Source organism: Stylophora pistillata, chromosome 4, assembly GCF_964205215.1.
Source record: "Stylophora pistillata chromosome 4, jaStyPist1.2, whole genome shotgun sequence".
Classification (NCBI taxonomy): domain Eukaryota; kingdom Metazoa; phylum Cnidaria; class Anthozoa; order Scleractinia; family Pocilloporidae; genus Stylophora; species Stylophora pistillata.
This window is the reverse complement of record NC_142522.1, coordinates 31,363,720-31,384,586: the sequence shown is the minus strand read 5'-3', so window position 1 is coordinate 31,384,586 and position 20,867 is coordinate 31,363,720. Positions and strand designations below refer to the sequence as shown.

The 20,867-nt window shown below is 37.9% G+C and overlaps 2 protein-coding genes across 5 annotated transcripts; one reads left to right on the top strand and one right to left on the bottom strand.

The window, feature by feature from the left end:
* Positions 1–1,297: 1,297 nt before the first annotated feature.
* Positions 1,298–10,041, top strand: LOC111335918 (heparan sulfate 2-O-sulfotransferase 1). Of its 3 annotated transcripts, XR_016000090.1 has the most exons (7): positions 1,298–1,564; positions 2,625–2,716; positions 4,083–4,502; positions 5,219–5,316; positions 6,165–6,322; positions 6,723–8,074; positions 9,060–10,041. XR_016000090.1 is itself a non-coding variant. In XM_088757253.1 (6 exons), exons 1-6 carry the CDS (start codon positions 1,423–1,425, stop codon positions 6,950–6,952), a joined length of 1,140 nt encoding a protein of 379 aa, XP_088613379.1. In that variant the 5' UTR covers positions 1,298–1,422; the 3' UTR covers positions 6,953–8,449. The 3 variants fall into 3 exon arrangements, 2 of the variants coding, with proteins under 2 accessions (XP_088613379.1, XP_022797650.2); XM_088757253.1 differs by lacking the exon at positions 9,060–10,041 and having other exon boundaries at positions 6,723–8,449; XM_022941915.2 differs by lacking the exon at positions 9,060–10,041 and having other exon boundaries at positions 1,299–1,564; positions 2,649–2,716; positions 6,723–8,449.
* On the bottom strand, positions 8,227–20,677 carry LOC111335913 (uncharacterized). Of its 2 annotated transcripts, none has more exons than XM_022941910.2 (12): positions 20,628–20,677; positions 17,522–17,636; positions 15,329–15,457; positions 14,339–14,543; positions 13,409–13,544; positions 12,886–13,029; positions 12,165–12,389; positions 11,469–11,613; positions 11,139–11,219; positions 10,534–10,628; positions 9,942–10,008; positions 8,227–9,422 (listed from the first exon to the last, which is right to left on the bottom strand). In XM_022941910.2, the coding sequence occupies exons 1-12, from the start codon at positions 20,660–20,662 to the stop codon at positions 9,384–9,386; spliced, it is 1,416 nt and encodes a 471-aa protein (XP_022797645.2). In that variant the 5' UTR covers positions 20,663–20,677; the 3' UTR covers positions 8,227–9,383. The 2 variants fall into 2 exon arrangements, with proteins under 2 accessions (XP_022797645.2, XP_022797644.2); XM_022941909.2 differs by lacking the exon at positions 20,628–20,677 and adding an exon at positions 17,812–17,948.
* Between the last annotated feature and the right edge of the window lie 190 nt (positions 20,678–20,867).

Below are 20,867 nucleotides of genomic sequence, written 5' to 3'. Positions count from 1 at the left end.
GATATAAAACCGTCATCTTGATTCAAGCTCTTACGTTGTCAAGTAAAACCACTTCCTTAGTAAACCTTAGTTTAACATTACTTTTAGTTGAACTTAAACACAACACATTTTGAAACAAATGATAAATCTCGAGAGAAAGAGAAGCGCCATAATGCAAATGAAAAAGAGACTTACACGATGAAAATACTCTGGATTAAATCAGAAGTCAAGCATGAAAGGAAAAAGACACAAACATGATAATGTGGACAAAACCAGTAGCGAAGCAGTGTATATCTCGATCTTTCCAAGTCGAAAGCGGACATTTCACTTCACCAATAACCTTTGATATACAAATCCTATCCATCTGCCTACTAACTAGTGACTCCACCCTTTTGTTGAAATTCTCTTTTGTCAGGCATTAAGGAGTAGTTAGAGACACCACTGCGTGATCCCCTCCCCCCCCACCAACAAAAAACAACTAATCAATTAACTAATTAATTAAGAAATACACGAATGAATAGATAACAATAATAAGTAAACCTTTAGCCCTAGCTTGATTTTAATCCATAACACTGCGTTGAATTGGCTTTTAAATAACTGAATTTTGAATGGTACAGCGTAGGTTTAAAAATGAGTGGAGCATAGAACGTTAGCACATGTTGTCTCGTCGGCCACAGGCCTCTGGACTCTCTGGTGCAAAACAGGAAAATAGTTCCCTCATGTTTGGTTGGTCTTTGGTTGGACAAATCAGTCTCAATGGAGACAAATTCCGTCAAGTGCACGGTGAAACCAGAGGGAAGGGGAGCCTTTTAGAAGTAGAAATACCACCAATTTCACTCAAAAGTAGAACAAATTTTCTTAAGCCTCAATATTGGCGCAGTGCTTTTAAGCTACCTGCCTCATTTCCCAGCTTAATATATCTTAAGCCATTCCAGAGTTTGCTCGTTGCAATAAAAAACATACACCTCAAGGCTAACAGATCTAGAACAAAGACGATCTGGAGGTTGGCAAATGCATTTAAATTTGGTTAAAAATGTCGACAGATTTGTGCCAGGCGTTCCTTTGGGGCGGTTTAGCAACGTTTCCCAAATGCTCCCTGAAATCTTACCTCTGTGCCTTCCTTTGATCTTTTAGGTTTAGATGATCACTTAGCTCGTCTAAATTAATTGTTTTCAGATTGATTTGTAGAAATTTCTTTTCCCAGGTTGAGGAAATTGTCGCAGATTTGTTTCAAGTTTCGCGCGACTGTGGGCTAAATATAAGAGAGAAAACTGGAGATGACTAGTAGTACAGCTCGCCCCAGATTCCTCCCAAATAATAAACGCTAAGTCGATGCTCTAAATTTGCATGCAGTATGCTGTTACTTCGCGTGCGATCGAAGCTATCCGTCGCTTCCTGACATAAGCTTATGTGGCCAGAATTTCCAGAATTTGTTAAGCGTGTATGGTTGTTCTGAAAATTCCCTGGTTTGTCGTTGGAAGAATGATCGTCAACAAATGGATGGTAGTGGCTTTTATTGTCGCATTCGTTATTCTTGAAATGCAAATTCTTCAAATGAGTGTTCCAAGGCATCATCGCTACAATGGTAGGAGAAATCAACTTAGTTAGAAACACAATGTCTCCTCTTGTTTTATTTATAGACCCCTTTTGTAGAAAGTCTTACGGGAAAATAATTTCATGATGCCCTGCAACTTCTGGAATCGTATTATGACTGAAAACACATGTATTCCTGTAATCTACAGTTTGACATTTTGAGTTTTCGTTTTGCTGGAACGTTTTTGTGGAATTGTTCACTCTCCTTTCTTTCCTCTCTGTATTTTGTGATTGTCAGTCATGTCGAGAGACAATGGAGTATTGTTATTTGTGTCATTAGTAAATCTCCAAACTTCCCGTATCACAGCCGTAAAATGCTTTCCTTCAAGGAAATATGCACCTCTGATTCTTTGGCGATGCCGGCTCCGACTCGAATTACTTAAAAATAATTGGTTTAGGCAGCCGTTCTATATCCTTAGCTCGTAAGAATCGACATTTGGGATTAAACGAAAGACGTACGTTTCCACTGTCAGTCATGATTACCATCTTAACAGTTTTTATGTTTTGTTTATTGATTAAACGTTCTAAACCTAAAATACATTGTACTTGTAAACGTCCAATAACTAGAAAGCAGCCAACTATGATATGATGCTATGTATCATTTTTATATTAATTGTATTATAACATTTTGTGGCTGGCAGGTTTAAAATAATCCTCTTTCCATTTTCAAAAGCCATATGCCTCCCATTTGAACCAGCTTTACTGTTAACTAATTTCAACTAGCCTTACAACTCTCCAAACAACCAAAAAAGGACTCAGAATATCCAAACCTGGGGAAAACATAGACTGCTAGAGTGACATCCATTTCCATCAGATAGATCATGCATTCTTTTTTATGTTATACTGTAAATTATTGCATAAATAACATCATCCAATCCTGATTAATGGAAAGGAAGTATAAGGGACAAGGGTAAATGACAGGTCACATGCCATTTGTGTACCACTAGTATCCAATTTGCTCTAATGACATCAATTTCTCAAGTAACTTACAATAGTTTATCACTGACCTGGTTGTAATTTCTCATGTTCTTAACATGTTTCTTTCTTTTAAGGCTTATTTTCGTTCCTATTTGTAGAGTACTCAGGGAGTTTGCAGTCTAGTGATATTTTGAGAGAGAGGCGTCAATTTGAAAACAATTATGAGGTAACATTTGTGCCCTTTCCATTGATTTGCTACAGGGCCAATATCATGGCTAACTTATTTTAATAACATTAGGGTAGTGGAAAGTGTAAAGGAGAGCATTCTCTCCATCTTTACCCTTTCACTTCCAAAATCTTAGTCATTCTCCTTACTGTCTGCCCTATAACCTTATGTTGTTGGTTTTGAGAATTTGGTATCAGATCAGCTAATAATCCTGATAGTATACAAGGAGAAATTCTTTCTTGGTCACTCATGGGAGCCAGAGGGTTAAATCCATTGGAATTTAGTGGGAGAGTCTTGTAAAGTAGGTGAAGAATTCTCCAAATTCTAACATCTAATGAACATACTGCTGAAGCTGAACAGGAAATTGTGAGGCAATCATACAAAATGTTCCTTGATTTGGAAGAGTCTTGCAAGAAACATCAAGTACCCAGTATATGCGCTGCTCCCATTAGACTGCTCTGGTGTAAGCTTATTAAGTGTAAATGTGAAACTGACATTCCCAGTGGTCAAGCTTAGGCTGGTTTGATTCTACCACATCTGGATGAGATGTATGTTGACTAGAGCTTTAACAATCTTATTCCATAGGTCTAAATATAAATCCTCTAGACTATTTGCAGTACAAAATTCTTGTATAATTTTAGATCTGAGAATTTTGTGTTTGATCACAGATTCTCCCTTGGTTATTAATTTTTCTCATCCATCATGACCCTTCTGCTTAAAAATGTATTGAAATTGAACAGCATTTTATCAGGTTCTCTAAAGAATTATTTGGTATCCTTTGTAAATTGCTGTGCTCAGTATTGTTTGTAAGTAAAGTAATGCATCTAGTATGGAAGTGTCATTGGGGAGGAAGGGTTGACTGCTCCTACGTACTCCAATGCTGCTTATGTCAGATGCATGTACCCTAAGCTGATGCTTAGAATTGAAGCTCTGGGCTAAGACAATTTGTAAGGGGTTTTAGGAAGGCTTATAAACAGGAGGGCTTGTATCCTATAATTGGATGGTGACCTCCCACTGTGCTCAGCTGTTACACTTACCAATTGACGTATCTTGCCTGAAGGGGTTACATGTACAATTGTGCATGTGATGTTGGCAAAGAGGATATTTTTTCACTTAAACCTTTTAGGAATGCAGATTGCTTAATTGCAGTAGTTGAAGAATCAAAATGATATGTCTGACCTCAATTCTGAATTCAAAGACAGTAACGAGATAGATCTATTGATTCTTGTTGATATTATACCACTGTGCGTTTTGGGTGATAATGAATTGAGTTGACACAATTTTCTCTACTGTCACTTTTATTTAGAATTGCCTTTTTCAAAACAAAATTTTTTGACTTGCTTTTTCATTCTATCTCTGTGAATAGTTTGGTGTGTCCACCAGAGGGCAGACCGGATCACAAACTGAAGATGATCGCATCATTATATTCTACAACAGAGTTCCAAAGACTGGCAGCACATCTTTCATGGGTGTCCTTTATGGTCTTTGCCGTCCAAACAAATTCCATACTCTGCACCTAAATGTTAGTCGAAACTCTCACGTGATGTCGCTTTCTGATCAGATGCGATTTGCTCGCAACATTACAACATGGAAACAGAGGATGCCAGCTGTTTATCATGGTCATCTTGCGTATATGGACTTTCAAAGACTTGGTGTCTACCAAAGTCCTCTGTTTATAAACATGATAAGGAAGCCTTTGGACAGACTAGTCTCCTACTACTATTTCTTAAGGTTTGGCGATGACTTTAGGCCATACCTTCGAAGAACAAGACAAGGAGATAAAGAGGTGTGGAAGTTGAGTCTAGTTTTGGGTTAAAAAGAAAACATAATGGAGAGTTGTCTGAATTTTTTGCATATTTCTTGATTTTTAACCAACCTCCAACCTCCAATCAATGGTAGTTAAATACATACATACAAACAAACATAGGTTAATTGACCACTCCCCATGGGGGTTTTCAGGGCCAATTCCCACCCATCCCACCCAGGGGAGGACATCCACCACACAGTAATCTCGTGTGTGGGAAATTAATGTCTCCTACCCCAAACCCTGCAGGAGACGGGGCCTACGGTTTATTCGACCTTATCCGAGAAGACTAGAATATCTATCCATTTCTTGATTGTAGAAAGGTAGCAAATTCTCCTCACTTATTTTAAGACTATGAGTAGTAGTCCAGGCGGGGCTTGAACCCTTGACCTCCCGCACAACACAGTCTGGCGCTTCAACCAATTGAGCTAACCGGGAGTGTTAGCTCAAATGGTGTATATGACTATTGAAGTTGGGAACAAGTTCAATTTCTGTATATGACATGAAATTGTTATGAATTGAAACATACTTATGGAAATAATTATGATAAATTTTTAGGGAATCCTTTTATCTTATGGTGATTTCTTTCTTACTCATTTCATAGTAAAGGTTATTTTTTATTAGAAAATCATCAAATATTTAATAAGTAGCATAGCACCATGAGGTAAACTAGCAGATATTTTCCATTTTCTTACTAGACATTTGATGAATGTGTCCAGAATGGAAATCCAGATTGTAGGGCTGAGAAGCTGTGGTTGCAAATTCCATACTTTTGTGGTCATGCACCACAGTGCTGGTGAGTTCCCCTTCTGTTTGTCCCTGTTTTTTCTTTTTTGTCATCAGTAGCCATGTTTTGTTAGTCAAAATAATTGACTTTAGGTTGTATTGCTGTATAGTACTGAAAGATGATGTATCTAGTGAATAACACAGGAATACTTGGAGAAAAAGAACTCGGAGTGCTCAGTCAATAGGAGTCAAACCTACCACCTTCCAATCAGTACTGCTGAGGTATGGGAGACCCATGGCAGGCTAGGCCCTCTAACTAGGTCCAGAGATAGGAATGTTGAAAGTGATCCTTTTGCACAACGATGAATGAAGATGGTGTGATGAAAATTTGACAGCCTGAACTATTTGTTCTTGAGATGTGGAGAACATTTTTTCATGAAGTTAAAAGAATGATTCAGTGGTGTGTATTGTAAAGAGAATTTAGATGCTGGTTACTGTTAAAAGGGTTGACTACCTGACAACTGCTTCAAACACAAAACTGCCTCCTGGTTAGCTCAATTGGTAGAGCACTGGACTGTTGTGTGGAAGGTCAAGGGTTCAGGCCCCCAGCCAGACCAACACTCAGGGTCTTAAAATAACTGAGGAGAATGTGCTACCTTTCTATAATATCAAGAAATGGATAGATATTATAGTCTTCTTGGATGAGGAGAAATAAATCGTAGGCCCCGTTTCCTGCAAGGTTAGGGGTAGGAGATGTTAATTTCCCACATGAGATTACTGTGTGGTGGAAATCCTCCCCTGGGATGGGATGGGTGAGTAAATATGCCAAGATGGGCTGTATTGCCCTTTGCAGATTAAAGCATAGATAGATAAATCTTAGATAGATAGTTGAAAAAATGTTTGTTAATATCATTTCAGGTCACCAGGAAATAAATGGGCTTTGGAGCAGGCGAAAAGAAATTTAGTTGAAAAGTACTTACTAGTAGGAATCACTGAAGAAATGGGAGACTTTGTAGCAATTTTGGAAGCAATACTGCCAAGAATATTTAAAGGAGCAACAAAAGTGTTCAATGAAGGTAAGATGGTTTGCAAAGTATACATCTACCTTTTAATGATATGTGGAGCATCCTCTCTGTTGAATATTCATTGCTGTTCCTTTGCAAAGCTTTTTAAGTGATGCCATTTTGGTTTAAAGTTGTTTAAAAAAACAGTAGTGTATATGTATCTGGAATAAACTTGTTGATGCTGAGGCCAAAAACTTTAAAATTATCTTATACAATAACTTTTTTAACTTTTGTTTCTAAAAGCAAAAAAGCCTTTCATGCAAAATGATTAAATGAAAGATTTTTGAACCAAGAAATGTTTTTTTTTTTAAGTGTTGGAAACAACATGTTTATAGAAGAGTATACATTCCACTTCTCCATCTTTGAATTTTTGTTGTTTTGAATTTTCCCTTACTTTTTTCCCCTTTTTTAGGTGGTAAATCCCATCTCAGGAAGACAGCATCTAAGAAACCATTGGAAAAATCAACAATTGAATACTTTGAACAATCAAAAATATGGAAAATGGAAAATGATTTTTACGAATTTGCTAATAAGGTTTTTCAAGATGCTAAGAAGAGGGCGCTGATAATGAGGGACGGTGTTCTAGAACCTGTGAAAAAACAGTTCTTTTACGAGAAAATAAGGCCGAAAGAAGCCAGCTAAGTACTTGAATTACTCAGATTTTTAATATATACTCTTAACTGAATGTTAATCTTTAGTAAGCAAGGAGTTGACATGGACTTCCGTTAGGGTGAAAACTCCATGGTAGCCGCCTTTGACACTACTGACTTAATACGAAGACTCTAAATAACCACGAAGTGAAGGCAGTTAGAACGTCGCTTTGACTCTGCAATTCGCACAATACTGACGTGAAATCGTCAAACTTAGGCAGACTTTTTCGGTGTGCAATGCTTCGGAGCAGCATTCAAGTCCAGAGAGAGGAAGAAAAAAATTGGGATCGACATGAGTATCTTAACTACTGCGCACCTACTCCTCCTCCCCAAAGCCAACAATAGTCAAGGGCTAGAGGGAGGGTAGGTGTGCAGTTGTTCAGTTAATGAGATTGTCGTTGAGTGTGAACTCACTTTTCAAAATGTAACATTGAAAAAAGTTCCTTCCGTAGTCGTGCAGTTGCGATGGAAAAATTAAGGGTTAAAAATTAAATATTATCATAGCGCTTTCACGATTCCGCGGCCTTTGCATTGAGGATTCGTGTAATTTTCTCGAGGTAAATACCGCCAAGAAAGAAAAAAATGTTACCAAATTCCTACAAGGGTCTTGTCAGAGTTCAGCAGTAAGACTGCCCATTAAATCTGAATAAGGTATAAGAAGAAAATTAAATCGTTGTTGCTAAAGCAACTCCTAACACTCCACCAATAGAGCGAGTGTCGAAAAACTTACGCACTAGTAATCACATGCGGCCAGTGAGAGCAAAGGTACACAACAGGAAGAGCCAATCAGAGCTTAGAGTAGACATATCTTTAAGTCCTCTCCTGTCATTGGTTGAGAAGCAGGTGGGAGTTTTCTTGACCAATCAGAGAGTGTTGTTAAACTAAACTAATGCACTGTCGACTACTTCAAGTGTTAATTGATGATTGCGGCTATGTGTGGGTTAAAGCAACTTTCAGATGTAATTGGAAAGTAATCAGCCATGACAATCAAGCGTTGTCTTTGCTTCATTCAGATCTGTGATTGATCTTGAAAACTCGCGCCATCCACGGAGCCAATCAGACGCTAATCGGGAACCAATCGTGACTTGGTCATCAGCGTTTTTCTGCGCGTTTGGTAAAGTTTGCTTTTGTTTAACTTTGAGTTTTTATTGGCTAATGATGATTTTTATCTCTGTTGTGATTGGCTTTTTGGATCACATTGGCTATGGTTTATCGACGACAATCAATTGAAGACTCCTGCTTGGTGGAATATTTCATGGATAAATTGAAAAAATATGGGTTTATTTATTTAGTCTTGAATGAAGTCTGTTAATGAATTAATTCTTACAAGCAAGTAATTTTTCTGTGAATGATTATATCAATTTTTTCCAATTTATACTTGTTTTTAGTATTTATACGTAATGTAAAATAGCTGTACTTGTTTCTCATCATGGTGCTAACTACAGTTCATCATGTTTTTAAGTACCGCGCAAATAAACCTGTCTCAGTGCTACTCTCATATTTTTTTGAAGAATATCAAGAAAAGATGAAACGAAAAATGATATTAGGGCTAAATATATGAGAATGCCAGATAAAACAATATGAGCTCGCATTTGCCGAGACACCCGGTGAAATGTTGGTTATAATGAGGGAATAGGATATTGACATGTGTGTTGCCAAGTAATCACTCAAGTATTCATCTTTTTAAACGATAATGTTTTCCTTGGAATAACAATTTTTTTTTTTTCGGCGTAGTGCGGGGCTCACCATATTTGGAAAAGAAAAATTTTGTATCGTATGAAGACTTCTTTTACCGCGGAAACTGACCTTCTTTCTTAATTACCGTTCTTGTTTTTTTTATTTGGGCGCTGTGCCGCTATAATCTTGGATGCTCTCAATAATCTATGAATAAATAATTTTCGTGCAGGTAGTTTAACATCGGTGTAAATTTTTGTTCTTTCCTAACGATCTATGCATTTCATCGTTGTTGAGCTACTGAATTGTTTGAACATTGTCTTTGGTCTTTGTCTCTACTAGCAGTCAGACATTTAACTTGAACGCTACTGTCCGTTGTTGCCTGAATACTTTGCAAACTTTGCGTTAATATCCTCTCTCCACAGCGTTTCGCAGCTAATGATATTACGACTCAACACCGGAGACGTCCTGAATTGTTTGGAAACTTTGAAACCACTCAGTCACATAATTTACAAGATGACTGAACGTATTCAATATCCTTGGTGCAAACGTGTTCATTTGTGCGATCAAGCGTGACTATTGCCAAGTACTAGATTCATAGCCGGGAGGACCACGGCACCATTGCACACGTTGCATAGTTCCATTCTTCTTCTATTCTGGGTCCTCCTCCCTGGACGGTCTACAGTGGACGTGCATACATCAGGACACAAAGTGTGCATACATCAGGACACAAAGTAAAAGCAGTCTTTCTATTCTGTCAATTCTTCGACTGTCACATCTCCGCCGACCTAATCATCGAAAAATGGTGAAAAAGTATGAGCTTTTTAACGTCGACCAAAGGATAGACCTGTCTCGTAACGGTGGCCAATTTACCATTTCAACTTTCTTGATATATTCAAATTATTACGTTACCCCCACCGACGGAGCCCCAAACAGTTTCTTTAGAAACTATCAGCCTTTATTCATTTATAAATTCCTCATGCTTAAGGCATGCAAACACAGACACGCTCTTGACAAAACTTGCCTGGTTGTGATGGCTGAATATATATGTGATAATCTTTTTTTTCTTTTTGGATTTTTATGAAGTGCAAAACAAAAACAGACCATTATACAGCCATCTTAACCGAACGAACTTGGTCAATAAACAAATGCATATGATCTCCTATCAGTAGGGGGATCTACTAAATGGCAAAAAATTACTCCATAGAATTTCCAACTAAATCAAGGCACTATGTTTATTGATTTTTATTCCTCCCTGATGATATCTTATCTCGATTTCGCTCTTTTGCTCCCTGATGATATCTCACCTCAGAGGGCTTGTACTTGAAATACGAAAGCCTTATTTCCTTGTCTGGACAACCAACTCTTCTCAATCTAAACAAATTAAAAGCAAAATGAGCAGCTGAAGCATTTAACGAGTCTTCGTTGGGATGGCATTGTTTTGTCTTCTTCACAGCCGTTCTTTGGGATGACCAGGAAGGCTCTCCTTGGGGAGATGGGGAGGGGGGGGGTTGGCAGGGGGTAAGGCTTTGTGTGACATTTTAAAGAACAGCTTTAAAGGAGACTGGGTATTGTCTGGCCATTTAAGCTGTTTCACGATAATGAAAATAAACAGGTTTTGTAAATATTTTATCCTGCGAATAAGCAACGTTAGTTTGATGCCTTTCTTCAGTGTTACTCTTCAATTCCAGGGTGTTTATTTATTTATTTATTGAAGATTAACGAAATTGGTGTCACGCAAGGAAAATGATCTCATTCGACTAAGAGTGACTGATCACCTCACCAATTTTTGGGAAGATGTATTGCAATGGTGTGGATAAGTAGCATGCTATTCGGCCAGAAGATTCAAGAAGTCAATGAAACAATCGGAAAAATCTTTCATAGATGCAAATGACTCACTTTTTCCCGGTCCACACGGGTTGATCCACTAAGCCAAATTCACAGTTCAGCAAAACGTGTGCCACTACAACCTTAAGTATTGTCAGAGTGATCTCCTGCAATTAAGTAAAAAAAAAAGCTTCCTTTCCTTAAATTTATACACAAAAGAAAAAAGATAGAAAAAAAAACAACAACAACAAACAAGCACATGTCTAAGAAGGGGATGAAAAGTAGAAAAGAATAAGCAGAGAACGAAGGACGTGATCGCAGGGGAGAGCAAGGGAAGCGAGGGAAAAAAGAGAAAACAAAAGGATTTGAAAAATATTGCGAAAAAAAAATACTTTTCTGAATTGAATTACTTTGACTTTTCCCTGCTCTGTATCTAGTCGAGATGCTACGTGATTGGTTCTGACGCTTCAACCTCCTTCCAAATCAGTCTGAGGTAAATTTGAAAGCGATAGAGACCTGGTTACCCGAGATAGCACAGATTTCATTGATTTCGTGTGATTTTTTCTTTTATTCTGAACATGGCCCCTTATGACTACTTTGGTTTTGCTTTTCCGCTCGATTTAGACTGGTTCAGTCTCATTTTCGTCAAAAGGTGTAGCTAGGACAAAGAGTATTACCTGTCCGGGACAGTGATGATTTTGAGGCGTTGCCTCCTCATTAAAGGGTCCATATCCAAAGATGATGTGATCAATTAAGGCCTACAATTAAAAAGGAACGTGGAAATTGACTTTAACAAAATAATCTACTCATCCAAATAGTAGAATGTATTTTCTTAAAATAAAATTATGCTATTAAGTTAGTACTACCTTTTGAAGTATTCCGTAAGAATTGAAATTTTTTTACCCCATATATGTGTATAGTTCATGACATATTCCACTTTTGACTCCGCCCAAACAAAATTTGGTTCTCACTATCACTCCGAATCGGAAGTACGATTACAACTTTACCTTGTTTTCAAATCGAGACGGCGAAAATATGTGTGGCTGATCAAATATTCTTTCGTCCCTGTGCACCATGTGTACATTTCCAACAAGAAGTTCATCTTTTTTAACGATGAATTTGCCGCTGTCAGAGTTAAGGATAAAATCCTCTCTGTTAAGGATATAAGAAAAAGAAAGTAAGAAACAAAACTAAGTCTAATCACTTTTACGCCTTAGACAAAGAGGCTGACGTACTCTCCACTTTGGTACAAGGGGTTGTTGGATGGTGCCTTGAAGGGTTGCAAGATTCTTAATACATTTTACAGGCAATACTTAACCAGTCATATTACGTGCAAACGAAAAGTTAATATCACTATAGATATTACGTAAGCGTCTGATGGGTTCGTACCTTCATTCAAGATGGTGCTTTAAAAAGAAAATACTTTTCGTTGCTAAAATGACCTTTTATTCTCTCCAATCCCATTTACTGCTTAGCCTCTCTTTGAAACTCTCCGTCCAAACATGTCAATGTGGCAGATTCCTCTTAGATTCTCCTTCCCCCCTATGTATCCCTTATTTAACGAATCTTACCTCAAAAGTTTTTCTCTGGTTGCAATCCCAATTCTAAGTATTTGTAGCTTGGTATCTTTTTTCTCTCATTACTTTTTTTTTTCTGAATAAAAGTTAAATGATCAAGTTCTGTACGAAAGACACCATACTGACCTTGCCCGTCCAAAGAAGACCGGTACTGGTGGGTGCATGCGCAGTAACTCCAGGATGAAGTTGTGCAAGAGCGGCATTTCTGTCAGGGCTTCCTTGGATAGTTCCTGGTTCGACAATACTGTTATCATTTCATTTTTCATTTTCTGTTTGTAATCCTGTTCAAGCATGAATAAACGGGCCATACCGGTCCTCAAAGAACCGGATACACCGCCATACGCATTGAAACTGAAAGGAAAAGACAATGTCGACGTTTTTGTCTTGAAAACGTTTAAGGATGCCAAGGATTTCAAACAATTTTTTAATTACGATTTTGATGGCTAGTTTTTATCACGGTTGCCAGCGGAGTGCTTGCTCATCAACAATAACGACAACAACACCATATTGACTTACCCTCACGCGAGTATATGATGTATGTTATTATTGATTATCTTAAACATTTATCATAATTAATAATGATCTAGTAATTAAATATGTCATAGCTAGTTAAGGGTCTTACGATCAAAAGAAAAATTTTTGTCAGCGTGGAATTGCGCTGTACAATTCTATAAAAACGAGGGTCTCCATTTTTCTTGATCTATATAAATGTGCATAATTATTGATTAAAAAAGGGGAAATGAAGATCAGAGAAATAAATGACACAGAGGTCACGTAAGGCTGAATTGATTACTTCAAAGGAGTTTATTAGACCCATAAAAGAAAACAGGTTAACAGAGAGACTTACTTGAGCATAAATAAAACGTCCATCAAGGCTTGTTCCTCTGTCACACCTGCCTCGACGGCTGTTTGAAAAATACCTGCAAGAGCTGGACTCTGTCGGAAGGCCTGCTTCAAGCATCTTGCACCATCTAATCCTTTTCTCAGTGTCCTAAGAAAGTTGAGACAAGGCTTTGATGAGGAATGAAGAAATTTTGAATAACCGATGTATGAAAAAAGAAACTACGAGTAAATGATTGACCAGGTAAATACTCTTTAGAAAAGGAAATCAACGAGGAGCAAGGCTGTACCTTTGACTGGTTTACTTCCGTATTACACTATTGATTTTTTGTTTTATGCTAGGCTTCATATCAACACACCGTTTCAATGATTAAGATAACTGTTGATGTTTACATTATCTTCAACCCTTGGCTATTGTGAAGGAGTTTCTGGTGGGATCTCTTTTTCTTTTGAGTGACGACCTCATCAATATACCAAATAATTGACCAGTGGAATAAGATACAATCTAATTCACTTGGCTGATTACACACCCTCGTTTCCCCCAGCTTCCTTTCACGCATTTAAACATGGCTTGATGGTCGACTCGGATTCCGAAGAAAGCTTCGGTGAAGATGTCGCATGTGAGGTCCATAATGCTTTGCTCCCACGTGGATTTCAACCGAGGGTCTGGAGAAATGAAGACATGGAATTGAAGCCGTTGATCTTTTCTTTACATCCATTTGTATTTTCTTACTCCGCACCAATCTTCTCTTATCTCCTTCCAGATGAAGGAAGTTTTTCACAAAATATGACTCGATAATATTTGCTGTGCTTTTTTCACCCAAGTAGTTCATGATTTCCATGCACCTTTTAACACAAAACCAATGAGGCAAGTGTCTCCTTTGATCCCTTGATTTCTTTGGGTTAATAACAATCATGATTTGAGGTAACAGGCGTAGAAGAGTGAATCGATTGCCGCGTGTAGTCTTAAAAAATAATTAGCCAAAGAGTCTTTCTAAAAGGACCAAGTGATCTTGGCTGTATCACGATAAAATATATCTTATCTCCCCTGAAGGCTCTGCAATATCCTTATGACCTTCCCTCCCCCCCCTTCCCCCCCCATCATTGGATCATTGGGAGTCAATTTTTCTATAGTCTCCCTAGCTTTTTTGCTCTGTTGGCGGCGAGTGAGCCCCCTTCTGTTTAATCTGAGAACTATGTGATCGCCCAGGCCCCCTTCTCCCTAGGAGATAAGCAATGACTGGTCCCTGATTACCTTGCGAGCAGAGATCCTTCGATATTCCTAGAAATTTCGAGAAGAGGAAGAAACCTCTGGTAGCCGGCTCGACTTTCTCTTCCTCTTCCCGACATTTCTAGGATGATCGAAAGAAGCATTGCTTTGAGGGTAGTCCCTGATGAAGGGGCGAAAACAAATCAGGCTACATCTTTGATGAGTTGAAAAAAAATGGAAAACGTCTCACCTGCGTTTTGCCATATCGTGGAATATTCTCGAACTAGTTTGACACTTGTTTCAAAAATTTTACCCTGCTGAGCTACTTTGCACAGTTGTATGAGAAATGCTTTTTGTTTTTCGTGAGAAATTCCATTTGCGAACATGGAGGGTGTGTATCCGTCCAGCAAACAGATATTATAGGTCAGTCTCCCGAACGCTGGCTCTTTGTAGATCTGTTGATAAAAAAGCGAGAAAAAATGTAGATCCTTGCATGTAACGAACAATAAAAAAAGAGATTTCACGTCTTTAATTGATTCATGACCCAGCGAAAAATTTTCCTCATGGCTTAGCGAGTACAACGGTGATCATGATATAGAATCATTCCAATGAAATAAATTATATATATAGCTATATGTATAGGTAGTCTACCAGCTTTCTACTGCCTATAACTTAACGATCTATTCCCCTAATAGCCTACACACTGCAGCCATATATGAGAAAGCTTACATTAAAACTCTCTGTGGATGTCAGCTGTTATTCGATTCCTCTACCCTCCCTCCCTTGTCTTCTGCCCGATAAAGTTGCACACTATTGGTTGAGAGCTCATTCCAGTTTTGGAGAGAAGAGAGATGGAGGAACCAAGGATCGCTTTACCACTAAAATGTCACGGGTTTGTTCAAGTCAACCAAATGCAGTCTCAATTTTTCCATCTCGTCATCTCCAGACTATTTCAATCCGCGACTGCCCTAAACATACTCGCTTCTTTTAGATTTAATCTTACCTCTTTGGATTATGTGCACGATTGGCAGACGACTGTTTCATGATTTTTATACTTTAAAAGCAACTGGCAAAACATGCATCAGAACGTTCTCAAAAGATGCATTCATTTTTCAGATTTCTCTTATTACATTATCTGTCACCCATTCACTCTCCTAGACACTCTTCCTGACCTCAAAACCTGTCATATTACCGCAATCATATTGAGTATAAGGTGCTGATGATAGCAGAGAACACTGACCTTTTCCATGTTAAAAAGGATGTTGATTCCCTTCCTATCGCATATGTGGATACCTCTGACTCCCATGTTGACCTTAAACACGGAGCACTTATACTTGTCTCTTCTCTTGTAAAAGTATCCGTGGCCATTCTACTCGATAAGAATAAAAATACGGAGATCGTATATACCTCGAGAACTTTTTAAAGACAGTCTATTCCATGTTCTATCTATTCTATTAAAAAGCAACAAAACAGAATAAACGCTGATCAACGCTTCCAAAAATGAAAAGAGAGCAAACCCCTATCACTTTTTTAAGAGTAACGATTCTTTTGCCCTTGCAATTTTTTCCTTTGTTATTGTCAAAGACCCGCTGTACTTTATCGATTAAGACGTACGGTTCTTTAAAACGTTACTAATTTGGATCTCAGAGCGGAATATTTCTGTGCAATACTCTTTAGATTTCAGCCCCCATTTTTGCAAGATTCAAGCCACTTTAACTCACGTCACCTAAAATAAATTCCTTCATGATTTGTTTTTTTGTCTTGTTTTTGTTCCATTGTTTTTGTTCCATTTTTAAAAAGCCAAAATAATAGAAACCATTGTTCTCTGAGCTGTGTTGATCTTGTGTAGCAGTTGCTATGCGAACTGTTTCTCGAAGCCTTGCGTGTGTTGTGTTTTGCAGTTCAGTTGTTTTCGTGACACGACTTAATTACTAATTCTGAAAAGAAAATAGTTTGTGGCTGGTCGGACGTAACATTTCGTCACAGTCAAAAGACCTCATACTCAAACTTTTCTGTTTTATTTTTTCTCATAGTTTTGGACGTGTGAAATATCGGTTGGATTAAAAATATCTATGTTTCCTCCTAAAAAAGGTTTAGTTTGATATAGATAGATCATTATGAATCCAAAATCTCTTTGATTAAATATGCTTCACTGCTTCTTGAGTAAATTTTACTTCAGTTTTAGGAGCATTTTGGTCGTGTTAATGTTCCTAACATTGTTTTCTTTTGCGCGTTATAGCCGAAGGTCTAAGTACTTGTGGCCTATATTGCTTGATCTAGCCGGAAAGAGAGTGACGCAAATTACTTTATACTTCAAGTGCCAGTTAACATCAACGGTGAATCAGAGCGGAATAAATTGAAACTTAGCAACACAGACATTTGTTTGGTGTCACTGCTTTCAAGTTGCACCATTATGAGCTTCGTGAGAAAAAGATAGAGTAAACAATTATGGACTCAGGTGATCGAGATTTTTATCTTTAAACAAATTGCTGCCATCCGAACGTAAATCGACTGACAATGTCAATCACAATATGCGATGTTACTATGTACAAACCTCAGATTATGGTCAGATCATTGATCTATTTGCACCATTTACGTACTCCATCGATATGATACTGCCTCGCAGACAGTCATTGCGTAATACAACGTTTGTTTCCTGGTGCAGGTATTCCAATAAAAGGCTAAAGAGACTTGCTTGGGAAAGCGTAGAAAGCGTCTGAACTGAGTCCGTTGCCTTACATCGAGTTTACGATGTGTAACGCGATTGAGCAGCAAATTAAAAGTTGCAAGACAAAAGTTTGTAAGACTATGATAAGTTACCGTCAATGGAATTCTTTAGTTTACTTTTTAACAATTACTTTGAAGAGTTCGATGCCTTGCTTTCAGTCGAGCTTCATTTATTAACTCTAGAACTCTAGAACTTTCGACCAAAATTTGAAAACTTCTTCAGAAAGTTTTTGAGAGCTAAACGTTGCAAATAGAGCGCGTAGCAGGCTTCGTAACAGTGTCACTTCTTAATAATTTTATGGCTGTAATCACTCAGTTTCTAGACAACAATTGGAAGATTTCGAAATCTGTTTGTAAAACTGACGTTACTGGTTAATTCGCGAGAACGTTCACAAGTGGAACTTCGTCAATAAACTAAAAGTTTTCTGCTTTAACTAAACCCTCTCGAGAATATTAATCGAATGTTTGAAGATTAAAACAAGTTAAATGCTCATTTCACATCTTTTTGTAAAGGTCAAATGACGAAGCTTATGCCTTGTAAACAGCAATGGGTAATTTGTAAAGAAAACGTGTCTCATTGGCACTCCATTCTAGGTTTTGTCGAAGAATGCTTCAAGATACAACTTCCTTTGCTTTATTCTAGACGAGGGTGAAAATCAATTTACTTTCTCTCGTAGTTTCCACGGGTACTTATGATTAAACTCACCATGACCAACTCGAGAACGTGGAAGAACTTCAACCCATACTTTCCGGGAACTTCCTTTTCTTGGGTTTCAGGCGACACCTGCATCGCTTTTGTCGTCGACCCTGACCCTTCGAGGCTATAGAGCGAAATCAGAACACACACATACGCTCGTTAAATGACTTCTTAAACAAATCTTTCTGTGATGGTCATTAGCTTGTAATTATGCACAATCCACCGCACATAATAAAGATACTTCACGCTAGGGACAACAAATTCCGTTTTGTTGTTTTGCATAAGAATGAAGCACGTACCTGTGACTTAAGTTAAACCGGTTTAATTTGTTGTTGATTGCAGATTGTCCGCGTTTCGATTAGAACTGTGTACCCTGAGGGTTACCTCAGCGGATGGCGCACTGTGTTTATCAGTGAGAACGTCAGTGACGCGCTGAGTGGCTGACTGCAGAAATTTGCATGATTACAGAGTGTGACGTATTAATGAAGAGATGTAGTCACAACAAAGACTGTTTACAAAATGGCATTCGTGATCCGCGTTTTGCACAAATTAGTTATCCAGAGTAATTAGTATTTACAGGGGACGTAAAATGCAAACATCGTCAACTACGGGGATGGGTGCTGGTCGCTTTCGTAACAATTTACACCCATGGTAGGTATTTGTGACTCCGTTAAGGTATTTTAAGGGCAAAACAGTGCTTATTATCTTGAGTTTGAGTAAAGTTATTTAGAGAGTATGAGTATTCTGTGAAAGACTACGTCGGAAAATTATGTTTTGCTGATGTAAATTAGTTTTTCAAGCGAAGTTATTGTTATGTCTCCACACAAAAAAGACTAACTCCCTGGCCTCTCAACTGTCCACCCTCTCTGTATCGAAAATACAAAGTGGTTCTTTTTGGAATAAATTAAAGCTACAACAACACCCGTTGATTAATTTTACTCCGGCTTTATTCTATAATTCCCGAGGGGAGTCTCTTTCCCTTTCATACTGAAAAACCCAAGAGGATTACAAGCCTCTAAAATCTTCAAAAATAAGTAAGGATAGAAATTGAAAATAGTAATATTGTTAAATGGAATTCTGTTCATTGCAATCGAGAGATTCTTAGTAATTATATTCTACTTCGCTACCCAGCTCCAACGAATATATAACATTCATCATTCATTAAGTAACCATAATTAGGGTGTGTCAACACGAGCCGTATGCGACCCTCTTTATTATGCCTTCATCAACAAAATTGATAGGAATGATACATCAAAGGAATGAAAATTCGGAAATGTAAAAAATAAAGCAAGAAAAACCACCCTACAAAACAATCTAAACTATGTTAGTGTATGCAAAAAACCACTTCTAAGAGAAACTGGCAATTCCTAGTCACTGGGTTTTTAATTTTGATGGCGTGGGAACGGTCGTAAGACGCGAATGAATATAAATGACAACAGCTCGAATATATAGCCCATGGCCAATGAAGCAATTGTAACAACATACCATGCAACACCCCAAAGAAAGGGTTACGTAGCCCATGATAAATACATTTACAATCAACTGCAATTACAGTATACCCAAATAGGTAAGTTTCTAAAGAAACTGTAGTGCTGCGTCGGAATCGCTCTGAAGAAGCGATAACGCTCGAAACGTCAGCTTTTTAACTCTTTACGGTGGCTAATTTACAATTTCACCTTACTTGATACAACCAAATTACACTGTACCCAGCCCACTCAGATGTCGGCAGCCCTTGAAGAACGAGGATCGGGTACACTGTAATTTACTTACAGTTAGCCTCGCTGATATAAATAGTACTTTGACCTCATAACACTAGTTGATATATGGAAGTCGGACGGAAAATGACAACTTTTTTACCAAATTGTCATATAAAGTGACTGATTCTACGTCAAGTATTTGTTTTATTTTCTAAACATCCAAGTACTATTTGATAGGTCTTGTTAAATCTATCAATAGCTGGCTTTTACTTCCTGTGTTAGCTCATCCTATTTCGACTAGTGTTGAAATTAAATTGAGAGAGTAACAGAAATTGAAACAGGGATGAACACCAGTATTGCTGTTCTGCGGCTTTATAGTTTATTTCTTGAGGGATTTAGTTTCAATTGACTTGCAAGAGAGACCGACTGGTCAGACTGGTCAGACTGGTCAGACGAGTTGAGCTTTTGAGCCAGAAAGGGGGCAAACCAAACAACTTATTATGGTATACCGTATTCATATTGTTGATCTCCAAGAATAATATTTTCTAAAATGACGTATTCACCCTTAAGTCGTTACTTCTGTATTTCCCCACTCATTGGACCACATCTTTAACCGCTAAAATCTCCAGGAGAATCTATCGCCCCTGGTCACATTTGCTGCCGAATAATCAGGTGATTCGTGCTGAGCATCGAAACAGATAGGTCGATAGCATGATACATCGTTTGTATACATATATACAAAGGCAGTGAAGAATTTAGCGCAAAGGAATTTGAAGCGATGAATGTCAACAATTGGGAGAATCTCTCTTCTCTTCTTCAACTAATCTGCGACTTTCATACTTACTTCCGAGCTAGAAATTAAGTTGTTCTTTCGTCCTCTTAACTAAACAAACAAATTAAACTAAAAATCTGTACCAAGGTCTCGAGAAAAGAGCAGATACCTACGCATAAATTCTTTTTATCACCAGATGAAGCTCCAAAAATGTAAGAGACGTTTTCAGAGAAGATCATTTTCGTTGTATGGTGGCAAAGAAAGTTAAACCATGGTTAATAGAGGGGAACGATGATGTAACCGTACCTTCAACACAAGTGTTGCAAATTTTCCTCAATATTTCTGAATTACTTTAGGTTCAAGATTTGACTAACGCTTAATCTCAGCTCCATTCTAGTGTGAATCGTGCATGATAGTTTAATTTATGAAATCGGGGCGTCCTTATTATTTGTCATATACCAGTTGTAACCTTCAAAATGAAGAAGGTATGGTAAAGCGTAAAATACTGGAAAAATATCAAAAGATACCTCCCAGATGAAAAGCAAACAACACGATTTAAAATACAAACGTTCTAGGCTGATTTAGACCGTTCTCGTAAAAGCTCTACCCTTACAGTAAGGCTGAACGAGTTGTCAATTACACTTACCGTTCGGTAACTTGATACCGCTGTCGTCGAATCATGACGATCTTGAGTTCTAGCTGGCCACAAACTGTTAAAGTTGATGTAATAAGTAACAGAAGTTAAATCTAGAATTTCCTCTTGCACGAAAACCCAGTGAAGCTCCAGGATGCAGGTAGATCACAAAACATTGAATGGTTTGGGAAGCAATTGCTTGGCAAATAAGAACTCAGCTATGACAATACTCAATTGTTTATTCGACTGTGC